General features: G+C 49.4%; 1 protein-coding gene across 2 annotated transcripts in view; it reads right to left on the bottom strand.

Moving 5' to 3' along the window:
• Nucleotides 1–7745: 7745 nt before the first annotated feature.
• Nucleotides 7746–19522, bottom strand: part of NCL (nucleolin) — a 57954-nt gene continuing 46177 nt past the window's right edge. For both annotated transcript variants that reach the window (XM_033958413.1, XM_033958414.1), the window contains exons 14-15: nucleotides 9367–9578; nucleotides 7746–9137 (exon numbers count right to left, since the gene is read on the bottom strand). In XM_033958413.1, coding sequence (XP_033814304.1) covers nucleotides 9070–9137; nucleotides 9367–9578 — 280 coding nt within the window. In that variant the 3' untranslated portion in view covers nucleotides 7746–9069. The remainder of the gene's footprint in view (nucleotides 9138–9366; nucleotides 9579–19522) is intronic.

Here is a 19522-nt window from a genome sequence, read left to right as displayed (position 1 = left end):
AGGAAGGACACTTTAAAAGCGAGCCGATAACCCTTGATAAAGTCATTCAGTGGCGAAACGGGTCCGGTCGGGGCTGGCTAGAAACTCTGCATGATAAAAAGTGAAAATCTCTTAGAAATTAAATATTGAATATAAATGAATGATAATTAAGAAATTCAAGTTGAGCACTAGGGAGGTGGTGGAAATAAGCGTCAATGATTAAAGCTTGTAACCAGTCAGTCTTGATATCACACATCAGTGTCTTAAATCGAGCGGGTTTCTGAGACCCTGACCCTTTCCCTTCCTGCCCTTTAACTAGACACTCTTTTGTGGCATTCTTCAGTTTTGGATTGTTGCCAATAGCATCTTCCTTGTTACTTCAGTGTTTCACTGTCCTAATTTATTCCTCAGTTACAATACACATTTTTGTGAATATCTTTTATTTCATGAGTAAATCAAGGAAAAGTTTTGTTTACCTGAAATTACATCACTTTCTTTTCTAGAGATAAATTAAAAAAAAAAAGATTTGACATCAATATGTGAACATTTCTTAAGAAAAAAATGAATATTTCATGGGGTTTCTTAATTTTTTCACGACTGTACTATAGAAATTAGTAGCAGCTTTACTATTTGCCCTTCTTTGGAAAATATTTGTTTTTATATTAATACCTTTCAAATATTAAAATGTCCTGTAGAGTATGCATAGTCAGGTCTTTCAGTTTCTTATACTTAGTTTGGCACAAACCCCATACCATTTTTGTCACCTTCCTTTGGACCGATTCAAGTCTTAAGAACATCGTGCCCAGCAGTTCACTCCTGCGGTGGCCCTTGGGTCAAAGACCAGTGCCCTGTGTCTAGCCTTACCTGTGTACGTTCTGGTTCAGCAGGAACTTGTCTGTCTTGAATCCCTGGAGGGTGTTTTCCCCTATAACAGCCTCCGGAAGAGCGTTCCAGATTTCTACCACTCTCTTTACATTTGTATGGAATCTATCCCCTTTTAACTTTAGAGAGTGCCCTCTCGTTCTCTACCTCTCAACCTGTCTTTATCTACTAAGTCTATTCCTTTCATTATCTTGAATGTTTCGATCACGTCCCCTCTCAGTCTCCTCTTTTCAAGGGAGAAGAGACCCAGTTTCTCTAATCTCTCAATGTACGGCAACTCCTCCAGCCCCTTAACCGTTTTAGTGTTTTTACATCCTTAGCGAGATATGGCCTCCAAAACTGAACACAATACTCCAAGTGGTGCCTCACCAATGCGAGGGGATCTCATCGAGACTTTCAAAATACTGAAAGGATTTGACAAAATGGAGCAGGGAAAGCAGTTATTTAGAATGTCCAGTGTGACACGGACAAGAGGACATAGACTGAAGCTGAGGGGGGACAGGTCCAGGACGAATATCAGGAAGTTCTGTTTCATGCAGTGAGTGGTGGACACCTGAAATGCTCTCCCAGAGGAAGTAATTGCAGAATCCACCGTTCAAGGATTTAAGGGTAAACTAGATGCATATCTCCTTAAGAGTGGCATAGAGTGATACAGGTAAGGGTAAATTAGATGCACGTCTCCCTTGAGAAGCATACAGTGATATGGGGACTAAAACTATGCCAGGGTACACCTGGCGGGGCCTCCGCGTGTGCAGATCACCGAACTTGATGGACCCAGGGTCTGATCCGGAGATGGAATTCTTATGTTCCTTTCTGCTGGTTATGCCTCTCTCGGTGTAGCTTAACATTCTTCTGGCTATGACCACTGCATCAGTGACTAGCTTCTGAGTGTTAAGCTAAGTCAGATCAGCAGGTGTAGCAGGGGCTACACCTGGGCTCTGCATCTTAAGACCTTTTTGAAGAGCAATGCTGCCATCTCCTGCTCTCCCAGAAAAGTGCTCCTTGGGAACGGCATCCATTTCCTGCCACCTTGGCTCTCAACCACAGTTATACTTCCTTCCCCATAATGGCTGAAAGGAAACGAGACTGGACATAGAGCAAAAGCTGTAAATGAGCCCATACTCACTGGCAGCCTCTCTTCCTCCTCTACTGTTCCCTCAAAAGGACTAGGCCTTTGAAGTACCTGCCCCTCTGTGCTCTGCTCGCTTTCCCCAAGTAACCTGCTATCATCTTTAAGCAGCCTCTCAAGGTCAGGAATTGATTAGGCATCTTGTGCCAATCCTCCATCAGGCTAAGCACTTTAAGACTCCAAGCTCTTCATTAACTTTCCTAGATTCAAGTTTATTAGGATTTTATATACCACCTATCAAGGTTATCTAAGCGGTTTTTACAATCAGGTATCCCTCTAAAGGAAAATTTGCTATCTTTGAAGCTACATCCACTGGCTAAGTATACAACTAAAGAAAATGCCATGCTTCCACCTTAAGAATCATACTCCTGGCTAATAACTTTAAGACTGTACAAGGTGTCCGTATCTCCCAAATAGCCCATCTCCCGTCAGCCTGCTGATGCTGTCTCTATAGAACATCTGGGAAATTGCTCCACCCAGTAAAAACTTGCTTGAGCCACACAGCCCCCAGAAACCACCTCATGTAGGTACAACACTTATCACAAGACCTACTTTAGAAGATTAACTATGGATCCTTCAGAGTACATCCCCCTCCACAGGGATCATAATCTTTTTAGTAATGGAAGATTAGATTCCATACCATCAATTTGCAAACTGTTTTACGATACCACCTGCAAATCCATCTTTTCAGTCACTGCCCCCTCTCTGTGAAATACCCTTCCATTACATCTTTGATTAGAGAACTCTAAATTTAAAGCTAAACTTCTCTTTAAAGATGCAATATACTCTTTAGTACCAGCTCTCGCTTCTCAAACCTTCAATTATTATGAAGCCTTGAAACACCAAAACGCTTCCCTTGAAACGATCACCACCCTAATGAATTACCATTCTCCATTTACCTCCCTTTTTTATCAATTTACTTCGATGTACAGTGTTCCCCTGGTCATTCGCGGTCAGCGGTTCGCAGTCCCAGTCATTCGCAGTAATTTCCAACCGCAACTGCCGACCAGAAGGACAGCTGGAGAGGCAGGAGAGAGCAACTGGAGCACCGGCGAGTGAAGGAAATCACTCGCTGTATGCTCCGACCGCCTCTTCCTGGACTAAAGTTGGGCCTTACCAATCAGGGATTACAAAGCGAAGGAAGTGCTGATGAGAGGCCCGAATGGGAACATGCAAGTAGGCCTCCGTCAGAGCGAGAAGTCAGGAACTCCCCTGGCTAACCACCAGAATGACAGACCGCAGTGTTTCCATACGAAAAGAGAGAATTCTGAGAACCCTGTTTAAATCTAGGATGGGCCGAAAGGTCCCCTCCTTCTTGGGCACCACAAAGGAAATGGCGTACCTGCCGGTGCTGCACTCCTGAGGGGACACTGGACACTGCTTTGAGATCAAGCAAGCACTGAAGGGTCTGGTGAAAGGCTAGCGTCTTCCATGTCACCTGACACGGAGAGGCTAGATATGATCTGGCAGAGAGCGGGCAAACTCCAGAGCATAACCATCATGCACCACCTCCAGGACCCATTGATCGGATGCGATCTCGGCCCATTTGGGAAACAAGTCGCGTAGCCGGGCAACCACCAGAACCAAAGGGGGCGCCTACAAATAGCTGCATAAGAAGTGTCTCTAACTTATGCTCCTCAGAGACACTAAGAGCAGAACCGCCCTCAACAGGCACAGTATGCCACTTAGCAATCGCTGAGAACACTGTCCACCACTGGTGAAATTAAGGTAGCCCTATCCCCTTCCAGGATGGGATACTCATGAGCCAGGGTGTGCGCCAACTGAAACGGCGCCCCCGGCGTATTCCACTGTGCCTGCATGATATCCCAAAAATCCTGAAGCACAGGAATAACGGGAAACAGGATGGACCCCCTGAAGCAGAGAGTACCCCATACGTGGGGTCTCCGGTGGCGCATCTTCAAAAAACGCAGCACTGAGGAGGCCTGCTAAATCAAGTCTAAAAGCGCATCCTCTCCGAAAAAAAGGCGCACCATGGACACCTCTGAGCCGGAAGGCGGGAAACCCGACGCTCCACTGCCATCCCCTCTAGAGGATCCTGGAAACCCTCCAAAGCGTCCAGGTCCTCATCCACACCAACATGCTCTTCCGCCCACCAATCCGCAATCCAAGCCCCCTATGAGCGCTTGGATAAGGGTGGAGGAAGAGGGGACGCCAAATGAAGAGGGAGGCAAAGCCACAGGGGGTGCGGAGGGAACCCCCCTGGCTGCATGTGGGACTCCCAACTGCCTAAATAGGCTCTGCACAAAGAAATTAATTCAGGGGAAACCCCCCAGGGGTCCCTACTGAAACCTGCCCTGTGTTTGCAAGGCCACCTGAGGTTGCAGACAAAATGGAGGGGGCTGTGTTAAAATGGCGAAGATCCTGCCAAAAATAACCCCTCCAGGGCCTGTAGCGGCTGGGAAGCCTGAACTGCCCCAGCCGCTAAAGCAGGCAAGCTGGCAATAGCTGATAGAAAAATCAGCTGAGAGGGAATCCTTTTACCCCTACTGTCGGCAGTTTGGGGAATCCCTCTGGAGGCAGTGAAAGAAGACCGGGTTGCCTCACTGCCTTCAGCCGACTCACAAGACAATAAGGCCAGGGAGCTCTAGACGCCTGCAGCTGCTGCCAACGGAGCTCCAAGACTGCACCGGCCCAAACTGCTGAGTTTAGGCTGGCCACGAGTGCATCGTGTCTGGACCAAATTGTGATCCACTCCCCCAGACTCAACTGCTCCATACGCGACCTAGCTAGAAGAAAAGTGCCGATTAGTGCAAAAAAATACAGTAAATTGAGAGAAGCAACCCTACCTCAGGATTTTTTTTTTTTTTTTTTACACAGAAGACTCCACAGGCTCTCGAAGCAATATGCCTTGCTTGATTTAGGGGGCAAGGCTTACTGCTGAGGCTCCTCTACAAAAATGTGGGGAGGTGGAGGAAGTGGGGGAGGGATCCCGTTCGAGACCCACCGGGTTTGACACTGAGGTTGGACAGACCCCCAAACAGGGCCCACCCAAGCTCTGTCCAGTCAAAAAACAGGGACCTGAAAAGCTCTAAACAAATTCCAACAGCCCTATCAAGGGAGATGGGTACAACTCACTCACACCTGCTGTTGACTGAAAGAAGACTGATAGGAATAGGGAATGGTATCTCTTATGTACTATTCCAGTTTTGTTTTCAGTCTCCACCTGCTGGTCATGATTGGATATAGACCCACTCTACTGGTCTGGAGAGTGCTAAAGAAAGGTGTATTAATTGAATCTTCCTCATCCGACAGGACCCCAAATTCCCCAGTATCTTCAGCGGTTAGGGAACAACTGGCTATCCTACCGCCCACGGCAGACTCACCCTTCGCGGTTGCTGGGGAAATCCCTTGTGCTGACCCGATCTGATGCTAACAAGGGTTCCCCTTCTGGCCACGAGCAAAAAATACACACAGCAGCCACATTAAGACCTTGGCAGGAGCACTTCTTAAGCTTGCGAGAAGTGCTCATTGTGAATTGCAAGGAAGGCTGAATGAAACGGGCAGCTGAAATGGGAAGAAAATTGTCAATGAAATCTATCCCTGCAAACCGGCACACAGAAAAAACACTTTGGGGTGCTTTAAAAAATAAAACTTTAAAATAACAGGAGCAGACCCCCATAGGCACTCTTTGCCCTCTGGCGTTCAGCTGAATCTCTAGAGAAAAAGCAGGGAGATGGGGGAAGGGACTTAGCCGCACCAAGTGGTCACCCTCTAGGTTTAATGATCCCTCCACAGAACCCCAGCTCCGTAAGACAAGGAAAAGGGGAGAGTGTGGCGTAATGGTTAAAGCTACAGCCTCAGCACCCTGAGGTTGTGGGTTCAATCCCACACTGCTCCTTGTGACCTTGGTCAAGTCACTTAATTCCCCCATTATCCCAGGTACATTAGATAGATTGTGAGCCTACCAGGACAGATAGGGAAAAATGCTTGGAGTACCTGAGTAAGTTCATGTAAACTGTTCTGAGCTATCCTGGGAGAACGGTATAGAAAATTGACTAAATAAAAAAGGGCAGAAAAGGCCTTCCAACAGACCCTGACCAAGGCCAAAAGGAAGACTGCACAGGCTTAGCACCTCCACTTGCTGGAGACTTAGAACAGACTGATTCTGAGACTGTTAGAATCCAGTGTGTTCTCTGTTTCCACCTGCTGAGAGAGGGACGCTAAAGAAGGCATATTTATTGAATCTTGATCATCCCAGTCTTCATTCAAATGGAACCCAAATTATGGAAGAATCCCTGTCCAGGATGCCTAGAAGGCCCCTGCAGTCATTCCTGGGGTTTTGCAGGTACGTGGCTGTGCTTCGCAAGGGATGCACTATTGCTTTTTGCCCTGGAACTCATGTCATCTGGGAACCAACCCTTCCAGAGGAACTACATAGTAAATGACGGCAGATAAAAGACCTGAATGGTCCATCCAGTCTGCCCATAAGTGACTCATTTAAAAAAATACATGATTTGATTAACTTGTCTCTTTACATCTCATAAAGGTTAATTTGAGCAGATGGGCGTTTTTATGAATAGAAAGATGTATTGAAAGAGTATTTATAGATATTCTTTAATGTTTTTATAGAGGAAGCTAAGCCAGTGGCTCCCATCCCCCTCAAACGTGGCACGGCACTTGAACATAGACAATCTTTGGGCACCATCCAGCACAAATTTGGCATGAATCAGAAGCATCCTGGCCTGAGGAACCCAATTGAGTTAAATTGAAGTGTTGAGGCAGATAGAGGCTTTATTTTCAAATCAGGAAATCCAAGATGGCCACCACAGCAGCGATTTTAGCACCAAAAATGTCCCATGGAAGCTACTAAGAGGGTCAAATTGTAGTGATTTTAGGGGTAGGGGCCCTGGCTCTTGCCCTCCCCCCATACAGACCCACCCAATTTCAGTTCTAAGGCTGTCAGCCTTGCAACTCACTGTGGAATGCAGGTGTTAGCTTACCGGAAGAACACCTGCCTCAAACAAGACTGTTTTTTCAGACTGCCTTTCAGACCCCATGACCGTTCTGAGACCTCAACCCCCACTGGGCCTTGTGCTAGGAGTTGGGGGTGGGGTGTGGAAGAAAACTGCCACAGAGCCACTCATCCCTCTATGGACAGAACCTGGGGTGAGTCTTGCTTCAAAGGTAAATGGTCCTTGAGCTGCTAGTGCAGGCCAACCAAGTAGGTGCTCTGACAATCAGATTGCCCCTTGACTATAGACTGCTAACCGCCAAGTCTGAGCTTTCTCATAGCCTGAGATGTCCCAGAACTGGGAGAGCCCCCACCCTCACCACAGAAGCAAGGGAGACAGGGGGCCAAGGCACAAGAAGTCTAATATCCCAGAGGCAACCACTCTGTTCTGAGGTGGAAGATCTAAGGCCTGGCTATCTGGGTTTAGCACCAGTCTCCTTCGTTGCTAATTTTTCTAACTGAACTTTAAAAACATTTTTTATTAGTTAGCCCAATTGGCCATAATGCCCAGCTGATTAATCCAAAACTGTACAAAATAGCTTGCTGTACAATACTATCTGCTGGAAACAAATACTGGCTAGCTGATAGCTGCACAGGGTAACTATAGGATTTGAAGGCAGCAGTTCTGAGTCTCCAGCTGCTGGTAGGATTCTGTCCATCCACATTTGGACTTGTCTGAAGGAAAACTGTATATTTAGCCTACTACCATGTACTAGTGATGGGAAACCCTGCATCCTGTAGAAACGGCTAGAGAGGACTTCAGAGAAACAAGGATATGGTAAACCTAGTTGAAAGACCGTTTATTGGTAAACAGCTTAAAGTTTATAACCAATTAGTATGCATTATTAAAAAAATTTAAAAAGAAAATGGAAATGATGTATTAAAATGAAGACTTCTGCTTTGCAAGAATGAATCCACCCTAGTAGTGCATGCACATGAAACTCTTCCAGGGAACAAGATGTGCTTCTAAATAGGGCAAAATGAAGATGTGTAAACCTCTGTCAATTTACCCACCCAGCTGCTGCATCAGGGTACATCAGTTTTATCACATAAAGCCACATGCACTCTGGGACACAGTTTGAAATATACAAGTATTGGGCATAATGCAAACTTACACACCAAACTCTCTCTCATGATACATGTAAAGGCTTGCAAAATGCGTCCTAAATCCCAATATAGCTTTTAAAAGACTATATCCACCTACTTTCAACATAATTAAAATAATTGGTGCTCACAGGTTAAGGTTCTGTTCGCATCAGATTAAAGAGCTGCCGTTTCCTGTGGAGGGGGACATGCAACTATTCTGCCACTGCTCATCTGATGCGAGACACAGTAACTCCATGACTCTGCAGAGAAACTAGCTGTGTGTAGAAGGCTTATTACAGGAGATTGCTCATTTCTACTCTGACATTTGAATGAAACTACAGAGGTCCTAATCTCTCACACACTAATTCTCCCTTATGTTAATCAAATTCATTTTGGGACCCCAGGGGTTAGCTGAAGAACTGGTACAAACTCCTGAATGCCCTAACTACAGTCCTTTACCAGCAACTTAGTATTTGTGATGCTGCAGACAAAGCCTAGCAGGGCTCTAAGGGCAGCATCCATCACTGTTCACACTACTGTTACCATGAGAAGGCTGCCCATACCAGTCCAGTATATCTCTGCGTACCCAGGAAAGACTGCTCCATCCCTAGCACCAGTCCAGGTTCTTTAATATGAAGAGGATAAGTGGCTGAAGCACAAACCAAAACATTCTGCTTTTTTTTTTTTTTTTTACAGCAAAAATACTACAGAAAATTATTGGAAAAACACTTTGTACATTGGGTAAAACATTATAAATTTATGACAATTTAGACAAAGGTCACATCCAGAACCTCACACGTACAGATTGTTAAAAAAAAAAGTCTATAAAGGTGTCACAAGCACACCAGAGAGGAGACAGCTGGGGTTCCGTCTTCCTTTGCTCTTCTTTATACACACTAGCCATACGGCTGTACATAGGGACATCTTCACAATAGGAATGTCCTGACAAAAGTCTGTCATTTGCAATAGAAGGGCGAGGTGAATCAGTCCCTGCACCCGAGTCCTGGAGGAGGAAAGCATCTCAATCAAATTTGATTTTCTTCCCTTGGGGTTTGTTTCCTCCTCTGAAGCCACCACCACCTCCTCTACCTAGGTGGAAGGAACAAAAAAGAGTGTCAGATTCTTTAGAGTCCACCGCTCAACAGACAAAACTACCAATTTGCTGAAAGTAACATGTTACACTAGCTCAGCAAACTTACACTTCAGGAGTACAGACAATCTGTTTTACAAATAATACACAGTAGTATCAGTAGAAGCTCAAAGTTACTGACGAGTTCTAGCGGCTCCTAGCAGTCAAATTTCACCTGCCTAATCTTACCAAATCCGCCTCCTCTGCCTTTGCCTCCTCCCCGGCCAAAGCCACCTCTGCCACCTCCTTTGCCTCCGAAGCCACCCCTGCCACCACGATGGCCGTCGCCTTTTGGTTTAGCAAAGTCCAGAGTCACTTTGTTTCCGTCAATCTCTCCATCCTCCATGGCTTCTTTGGCAGCCTTTGCATCCTCTGCAGAGGAAAAGTCCACAAAGCCAAACCTAAGGCCCAAAGAAAGCAGAAAACGAGTGAAATTCCATTTATTTATTTTTCTATACCATTCTCCCAAGGGAGCCCCAGAACAGTTTACATAAGTTTATTCAGGTACTCAAGCATTTTTCCCTGTCTGTCCCGGCGGGCTTACAAACTATCTAATGTACCTGGGGCAATGGGGGGATTAAGTGACTTGCCCAGGGTCACAAGGAGCAGCATGGGTTTGAACCCACAATCTCGCAGTGCTGAAGCTGTAGGTTTAACCACTGCGCCACACACTTCCCCATCATCTCAGCTTCCCATGTTAGCTGAAAGCATAAACTAGGGAACCTTCAACATATCTACTGCAGAAGAGACTCTACTATGTTCCACATTCTACACAAAAAGGTTTGTGAGTGTCATATGCAAATTACAGGACATTTACAACAATGGGTCAACATTCCTAACACACTCCCTCGTTCAACAGTACTCAATGCATCTATGATCTTAGTATGCATGCACTGACCTCCTTGGTTGCAAGGTAAAGACAAGACTGTCACACAATGTGCTCTTCACTCCCTCAGGAGACCAGGTGAAAGGAAGGAACAAGCTACAATTGTGTTTTAACTGTTCTTCTCGTGCGAATCCATCATCCACCATGGCAATAAGGCAGGAAGGAGCTCATTGAGAAGTTGGTTCACCCGCAAGGAGAAATTAGGTTCATACCTGCTAATTTACTTTCTTTTAGCTTCTCCAGACCAGTAGAGGTTAATCTTTACAAATGGGTATATATCCAATCATGACCAGCAGGTGGAGACTGAAAACAAAACTGTGGAATAGTATAATAATATATTCCCTTCTCTATTCTCATCAGTCAGCCGAATAGCCAAGTAGAACTAAGAACTGGAAACAGAAATAAACAATACTCCGAACAGGAGTAACAACTAACATACCCAAATGCTGTTGGAAAATGCAGAGGAGAAATACCAGAAGGAAAATGTCCCCACAGCTCGCCAGCTAAGCCAGCCGAGCCACAGCCGCTGTTCTTTAATTCTCCCCGGCCCTAGAAAAATACTAGAACCTGCAGCAAAAAACAAAAACTGCCCACGAAACAGCCCCAACAACACAATAACAACAACAGACAGGGTGGGGACCTCTACTGGTCTGGAGAAGCTAAAAGAAAGTAAATTAGCAGGTAAGAACCTAATTTCTCCTTCTTTAGCACTCTCCAGACCAGTAGAGGTTAATCTTTACAAATGGGAGGTACCAAAGCAGTCCCTCTCATGGGCGGGACCCCCGAAGGGCCGATACCAGAACACACTCACCGAACACCGCGTCCCGACGCGCCTGAACATCTACCCGATAATGTCTAACAAAGGAATGCAGCCTTACAAATATCCACTGGAGGCACAAGCGACGACTCAGCCCAAGAAGCTGCCTGACCCCGAGTGGAATGAGCCTTGAGAAACTCCGGAACAGGCTTCTGTCTCAGAAGATAAGCGGAAGCAATCGTCTCCTTGATCCAGTGCGCAATAGTAGCCTTAGAAGCGCCAGCCCCCCGACGAGGACCCGCCAGAAGGACAAAGAGATGATCGGATTTCCGGAATTCCCGGGTCTGCTGCATATAAGAGCGGAGGACCCGACCGACATCCAACTTGCGCAGCTGCCATTGCTCAGAAGAGCCCTCCCGACTACCCAAGACCGGAAGGACCACCGATTGATTGACATGAAAAGGAGAAACTACTTTCGGCAGAAAGGAAGGAACAGGCCGCAAGACAACCCGCTCCCTCGAAAATTCCAAGAAGGGAGCCCTACAAGAGAAAGCCTGAAGCTCAGAAACTCGCCTAGCGGAAGTAATGGCCACCAAAAAGACCACCTTCAGAGTAAGGTCCTTCAAAGAACAGCCATCCAACGGCTCGAAAGGCGGGCGCACCAACACAGAGAGAACCAGATTGAGATCCCAAGAGGGAACAGAGGGCCGTAGGGGAGGCCTGAGCAACTTGGCCGCTCGCAAAAAGCGAATCACATCAGGAATGGCCGACAAACGCTGGCCTGTCACCAACCCTCGAAAAGCCGACAGGGCCGCAAGTTGAACCCGGAGAGAAGACCAAGCCAGGCCTCTATCCAGGCCATCCTGCAAGAACTCTAGAATGTTAGGCAGGGAAGCGCGAAACGGCACCATCCCTCAAAGAGACGCCAAACCCGCACATAAGCCCGAGAGGTAGAAAGCCTCCGGGACCCCAAGAGAGTAGAGATCACCTTATCTGAATATCCCTTCTTACTAAGGTGACCCCTTTCAAGAGCCAAGCCGTAAGACAGAAGGGAGACGGGTCGAACATGGGAATGGGACCCTGCGTCAGAAGATCGTCCAAGAGAGGAAGAGATCCGCATACCACGGACGTCGAGGCCAATCCGGAGCCACCAGAACCACCAGACCCGGATGGTGAACAATGCGAAGAAGTACTCTGCCCACTAATGGCCAAGGAGGGAACACATACAACAGCCCCTCCGTTGGCCACGGTTGGACCAGAGCATCCAGACCCTCGGCCAGACCGTCCCTGCGACGACTGAAGAAGCGGGGCACTTTGGCGTAAGCCTGCACTATCAACTGAAACGCCACGGCGCCGAGACACCACTCTCCTGGATCCAGGAAGTGACGACTGAGGAAGTCCGCCTGAACATTTTCTACCCCGGCTATGTGAGAGGCCGAGAGGTCCAGAAGATGGGACTCCGCCCAAACCATGAGCCGAGCAGCCTCCTGAGCCACCTGAGTGCTCTTGGTGCCCCCCCTGATGATTGACATAAGCCACCGCCGTGGCATTGTCCGACAGGACTCTGACCGACTTGCCCAACAAAAGGGAGTGCAAAGCTAACAGCGCCAGACGGACCGCTCTGGTCTCCAACACATTGATCGACCAGGAGGCCTCCTCCGTGGACCAGGTGCCCTGAGCTGAGTGACCCAAACACTGAGCCCCCCAACCGAGGAGACTCGCATCCGTAAGGAGCACCGTCCACTGCGGAAGATCCAGACCCACCCCCTGAACCAGGTGAGGGGTCCGGAGCCACCAACGCAGACTGCAGCGTGCCATGCCTCGCAGGGGAACAGGAACATCCAACCCGTGCCTCTGGGGAGACCACCTCCGGAGCAGAGCATACTGGAGAGGACGCATGTGGGCCCACGCCCACCTCACCACGTCCAGGGACGCCGCCATCGACCCCAAGACTTGGAGGAAATCTCGCGCCCGAGAACACCGGGACGCCAAAAGCAGGCGAATCTGAGATTGCAATTTGCTCACCCGGGCCTCTGGAAGGAAGACCTTCCCCAAGGAGGCGTCGAACAGAACCTCAAGGTACTCCAGACGCTGAGCCGGGACCAACCGACTCTTGGAAAGGTTGACCACCCAGCCCAGCGACCGGAGAAACTCCACCACCCGAGCCGTAACCCGGGAGCTCTCCTGCAACGACTTTGCCCGAATCAACCAGTCGTCCAGGAAGGGGTGTACCAGAATGCCCTCTGACCGCAAGGCTGCCGCGACGACCACCATCACCTTGGTGAACGTCCGGGGAGCCGTGGCCAGACCAAAGGGAAGCGCACAGAACTGATAGTGCCGACCCAAGATCGCAAAGCGAAGGAAGCGCTGATGAGAGGCCCGAATGGGAACATGCAAGTAGGCCTCCGTCAGATCGAGAGAAGTGAGAAACTCCCCCGGCTGAACCGCCAGAATGACCGACCGCAGAGTTTCCATGCGGAAAGAGGGAATCTTGAGAGCCCTGTTGACCCCTTTCAAATCCAGGATGGGCCGAAAAGTCCCCTCCTTCTTGGGCACCACAAAGTAAATGGAGTACCTGCCGGTGCCCCACTCCGGAGGGGGCACCGGAACAACTGCCTTGAGGTCTATCAAGCGCTGAAGGGTCTGGCGAAAGGCCTGCGTCTTTCAAGGAGTCTGACATGGAGAGGCGAGGAAAAGGTCCGGCAGAGAGCGGGTGAACTCCAGGGCATAACCGTCCCGCACCACCTCCAGGACCCACTGATCGGACGTGATCTCGGCCCATTTGGGGAAAAATTCGCGCAGCCGGGCCCTCACCGGAACCAAAGGGGGCACCGGCAAGGAGTCATTGTGCAGGACGGGAAGCGGGGGAACCGACGGAGGGATTCCCTGCCCCCCGACGGGCCCCCCGAAAGGGCTGCATGCGCTGGAAGAACCGACCCCGGGAAAACCCTGGAGCCGGGAAAGAAGCAGCCCCACGCCCAGGGCGATACTTGCGAAACTCCCGCAAACGCCCCCGGGCAGCGCCACCCCGAAACGCAGGGCGGGCACGGTCCTCAGGCAGACGGGGCACCTTTGAGTCCGTCAGAGTCTGAATCAACTTATCCAATTCCTCCCCAAACAAAAAAGACCCCCGGAAGGGAAATTTAGTAAGCTTAGCTTTGGACATAGCATCCGCCGACCAAGCGCGCAGCCACAAAATACGCCGCGCGGCCACGCCAAAGGCCATAGACTTAGCCGAGATCCGCACCAAGTCATAAAGAGCATCTGAGAGGAACGAGGCAGCCATCTCAATCTTCTCCACCTCCTGATCCACCAAAGACCAGTCATCAGACTCCCGATCCAGGACACGCTCAGCCCACCGAAACACGGCGCGAGCGACCAGCCCCCCCACAAATAGCCGCCTGGACCCCAAAGGCAGAGACCTGAAAATTTTGCTTAAGGATGTTCTCCAACTTGCGCTCCTCAGAGTCCCGCAAGGCAGAACCGCCCTCAACAGGCACGGTATGCCGCTTAGAAATCGCCGAGACCACCGCATCTACGACTGGCGATGCTAAAGTAGCCCGATCCCCCTCTGGGATGGGATACAAACGAGCCATGCTGTGCGCCAAACGAAACGGCGCCTCCGGCGTTTTCCACTGTTCCAGTATAATATCCCGAATATCCTGATGCATAGGAAAAGAGCGGGAAACGGAACGGATCCCCCGTAGCAGAGGGTCCCCCACACGCGGAGTCTCCGGCGGCGCATCCTCAAAACGCAACACCGAAGAAATCTGATGAATCAGGTCCGGCAGCTCATCTCTCTGAAAAAGGCGCACCACGGACGCCTCTTCGCCGGAGGACAGGAAACCCGACAACCCGCCGCCAGCGGCCGTCCCCTCGAGAGGGTCCTGGAAATCCTCAGAAGGGTCCAGGTCCTCATCCAGACCGACACGCTCCTCCGACCATAAATCCTCGTCCCACGACACCCGCGGACGCTTGGACAAGGGAGGAGGAGGAGGAGAAGGGGACACCACAACAGACGAGAGGCAAAGCCGCAGGGAGCGCGGAGGAAACCCCACTCCCCGAAACCCCCTGCGCGCATCCGGGACCCCCAGCCGCCTGAAAATAGGCTCTGCACAAAGAAAAAAAGAAATCAGGAGAAAAACCCCCCGAGGGTCCCAAGGGACTACCTGCCACAGCAGGGGACCCAGCAGAAACCTGCCCCTGTTTTTCCAATACAGGGGGAAGGTCACCTGAGGTGGAAGACAAAATGGAGGGGCCAGACTGAGAAGATAGCGACTTTCCCGCCAAAAATGCTCCCTCCATAGCCTGTAGCGGCTGAGAAACCTGAACAGTCCCAGCCGCTAAAACAGGCAAGCCGGCATTAGCTGTCAAAACATCAGCTGAGAGGGAATCCCCAACAACCCGACCGTTGGCGGCTCGGGGAATCCCTCCGTGGGCGGTCGGAGAAGACCGGGCTTCTCCACTGCTCCCAGCCGACTCGCGAGGCACCATCGGCGGGGAGCTCTGGGCGCCTGCAGCCGCTGCCGACGGAGCTCCTCCACCGCACCGGCCTGAACACCGCTTGCACAGGCCGGCCGCGACTGCCTCGCGCCTGGAGCACAATGAGCACTTTTTCCCTTTAGAAGTGCTCATTGCTCCATACGCGACCTAGTTATAAAAAAGTGCCGGTTAGATGAAAAAATACAGTAAAATACAGTTTTCTTAAAGGGAAACAACCCTCCAGACCAGCACAACCTCAGGATTTTTTTTTTTTTTTTACAGAACAGACTCCACAGGTTCTCGAAGCAATATGCTTTGCTTGATTTAGGGGGCAAGGCTTACTGCTGAGGCTCCTCTAGAAAAATGTGGGGAGGTGGAGGAAGTGGGGGGAGGGACCCCGCTCGAGACCCGCCGGGTTTGACAACCCCGAGGTCGGACTAACCCCCAAACAGGGCCCGCCCAAGCTCCGTCCGGCCAAAAACAGGGACAATAAACCCCCTAAACAAATTCCAACAGCCCTACCAAGGGAGATGGGTACAGATCACATCAACACCTGCTGGAGACTGAAAGAAGACTGAGGTAAATAGAGAAGGGAGTATATTATATACTGTCCCACAGTTTTGTTTTCAGTCTCCACCTGCTGGTCATGATTGGATATATACCCATTTGTAAAGATTAACCTCTACTGGTCTGGAGAGTGCTAAAGAAAGGGGAATTTTCAATTGTCCACTGCACCCATTATCACAGAACACACATGGGTAGAATACCCCAGGCAGGGTTTAACAGCCATATTTACAAATTAGTTTTCTCTTATAGTAAGTTTACTTGCCTTGTTCTCTGGACTGTAGGATAAATCCAGCCATGCAATCTTTCATCTACACTTTGATTGCAGCAGATTTTAGCTGTGCAGGCGAGGTGAAGCTAAAAAGCACTTACTTACCGTAACAGGTGTTATCCAGGGACAGCAGGCAGATATTCTTAACTGATGGGTGATGGCACCGACAGAGCCCCGGAACGGACAATTTTAGAGTGATTGCACTCTAAGAACTTAAAAAGTTCTAGGTGGTCCGCACCGCGCATGCGCGAGTGCCTTCCCGCCCGATGGAGGCGCGCAGTCCCCAGTTAAGATAAGCCAGCTAAGAAGCCAACCCGGGGAGGTGGGAGGGTCGTAAGAATATCTTCCTGCTCTCCCTGGATAACACCTGTTACGGTAAGTAACTGTGCTTTATCCCAGGACAAGCAGGCAGCATATTCTTAACATGGTCTTGGGGCTAACAAAGAGGGATGATCTCCAAACTAACAAAGAGGGATGGAGGGAAGGTTGGCCATTAGGAAAATAAATTTTGTAAAACAGACTGGCCAAAATGTCCATCCCGTCTGGAGAATGCATCCAGACAGTAATGAGAAGTGAAACTATGAACTGAGGACCAAGTCGCAGCCTTGCAGATCTGAGGAAAGCCACAGATGCTGCCATAGCTCTAACCTTATGGGCCGTGACAGAACCTTCCAGTGCGAGTCTGGCCTGAGCGTAACAGAACGAAATGCATGCAGCAAGCCAGTTGGAAATCGTTCGTTTAGAAACAGGGCAACCCGGCTTATTAGGAGAGAAAAAGCTGGGGAGACGATCTGTGAGGTTTGATGCACTCTAAATAGTAAGCCAAAGCACACTTACAGTCCAAAGTATGCAAAGCCAGTTCCCCAGGATGAAAATGAGGTTTAGGAAAGAAGACTGGTAAAACGATGGACTGGTTAAGGTGAAAGTCAGTGACAACTTTAGGCAGGAACTTAGGATGAGTATGAAGAACCACCTTGTCATGGTGAAAAACAGTGAAAGGTGGGTAAGCCACTAGGTGCGTGTAACTCACTGACCCTCCTGGCAGAGGTGAGAGCGATAAGGAAGACCACTTTCCAAGTGAGAAATTTGAGATGAGCTGTAGCCAATGGTTCTAATGGAGGCTTCATTAAAGAGGAGAGAACCATGTTAAGGTCTCAGATAACAGGAGGGGGCTTAAGAGGTTGTTTCACATTGAAAAGACCCCACATGAATCTGGAGACCAAAGGATGAGCATCGAGAGGTTTTCCGTGAACGGGCTCATGAAAAGCAGCAATTGCACTGAGGTGGAGTTAGCTTTGAGACCAGAGTCAGACAAAGAGGGCAAATAGTCCAACACTTGTCCCACCGCCAACGAAGTTGGATTATATTGATGAAGAAGACACCAGGAAGAGAACCGAGTCCACTTCTGTTGGTAACATTGGAGAGTGGCCGGCTTCCTGGAGGCATCCAGAATATGACAAACAGGCTGAGAAAGGAGTGTATGAGCCGAACTCAGCCCAAGAGAAACCAAGTTGTCAGGTGTAGAGATTGCAGGTTTGGATGTAGAAGGGACTGCTGATGCTGAGTAAGCAGAGTAGGAAACACTGGTGGAAGTATGGGCTCCCTGGAACTGAGTTGAAGAAGATGGGAGAACCAATGTTGCCTGGGCCACCGTGGAGCAATGAGAATCATGGTGGCTGTCTCCCTTTTGAGTTTGAAGAGAGTCCTCAACATGAGAGGGAGAGGAGGAACGGCATAAAGAAACCGATGCGTCCAATTGAGGAGAAACGCATCTGCTGCCAGATGATGAGGGGAGTAGAGTCTGGAACAGAATTGGGGCAGTTGATGGTTGTGAGGCGCTGCAAATAGGTCCACCTGAAGAGTGCCCCATTGAGCAAAGATGGACTGAAGAGTGACAGGATCGAGAGTCCATTCGTGAGGTTGAAGAATTCTGCTGAGGTTGTCTGCTAATGAATTCTGTTTGCCCAGAATGTAGACAGCCTTCAGAAAGAGACTGCGAGCTGTCCCCAAGACCAAATCTTTTGGGCCTCCTGACATAACAGACGAGAGCCCGTCCCACCTTATTTGTTGATGTAGTACATGGCGACTTGGTTGTCTGTGCACAGAAGAAGAACCTGGGGAGAGAGGAGATGCTGAAACGCCTTGAGAGCATAAAACATCGAGTTTCAGGAAATTAATGTGATGTAGACGCTCCTGGACCGCCCAAAGACCCTGAGTAGGGTGATGGTCCATGTGGGCTCCCCAGGCAAACGGGGAAGCATCTAGCAAAAACGGTAGCAGAACGAGACTTGGGGGTGATCGTCAGTGAGGACATGAAGTCTGCCAATCAAGTGGAGCAGGCTTCATCCAAGGCAAGACAAATAATGGGTTGCATACGAAGGGGTTTCGTCAGCCGTAAGAGGGAAGTCATTATGCCATTGTATAGATCCATGGTGAGGCCCCACCTGGAATACTGTGTGCAATTTTGGAGGCCGCATTATCGCAAGGATGTGCTGAGACTGGAGTCGGTGCAGAGAATGGCCACCCGGATGGTCTCGGGACTCAAGGATCTTCCATATGAAGAACGGCTTGACAAATTACAGCTATACTCGCTCGAGGAGCGCAGAGAGAGGGGAGACATGATCGAGACGTTCAAGTATCTTACGGGCCGCATCGAGGCGGAGGAAGATATCTTCTTTTTCAAGGGTCCCACGACAACAAGAGGGCATCCGTTGAAAATCAGGGGCGGGAAACTACGAGGTGACACCAGGAAATTCTTTTTCACTGAAAGAGTGGTTGATCGCTGGAACAGTCTTCCACTACAGGTGATTGAGGCCAGCAGCGTGCCTGATTTTAAGGCCAAATGGGATAGACACGTGGGATCTATTCACAGAGAAAGGTAGGGGAGGGTCATTAGGGTGGGCAGACTAGATGGGCTGTGGCCCTTATCTGCCGTCTATTTCTATGTTTCTATGTTTCTATGTGATGAGGAGGCAGATGAAACAGAAGACCTCTGGAAAGATTGGAGCAGTTCAATCACCAGAGCAGAGACTGCTGAAGAGATGATGTCACAGATATGTGTCGTGAACATGGACCTGTCGCCTGCGACCATTGAGTGGCCAGGGTCCACTGAGGAGTACGCAGTTGAAGAAGGGCGAGGGGAGTAACATGAACTGTTGAGGCCATGTGTCCCAAGAGTACCATCATCTGTCTGGCCGAAATGGTATATTGGAGGAGCACTTGATGAAAGAGTTGGAGGATGGTCTGAAGACGATGAGATGGAAGAAACGCCCTCATGAGAGTGGTGTCCAGGATCGCTCCAATGAATTGAAGTCGTTGAGTGGGAATGAGATGAGACTTCGGGTAATTGGTTTCGAAACTCAGCAGGTGAAGAAAAGAGATGGTC

This window comes from Geotrypetes seraphini, chromosome 9 (assembly GCF_902459505.1).
Source record: "Geotrypetes seraphini chromosome 9, aGeoSer1.1, whole genome shotgun sequence".
Taxonomy (NCBI): Eukaryota; Metazoa; Chordata; class Amphibia; order Gymnophiona; family Dermophiidae; genus Geotrypetes; species Geotrypetes seraphini.
Note: the sequence above shows the minus strand (reverse complement) of the source record. Positions and strands in the feature narration are given on the sequence as shown.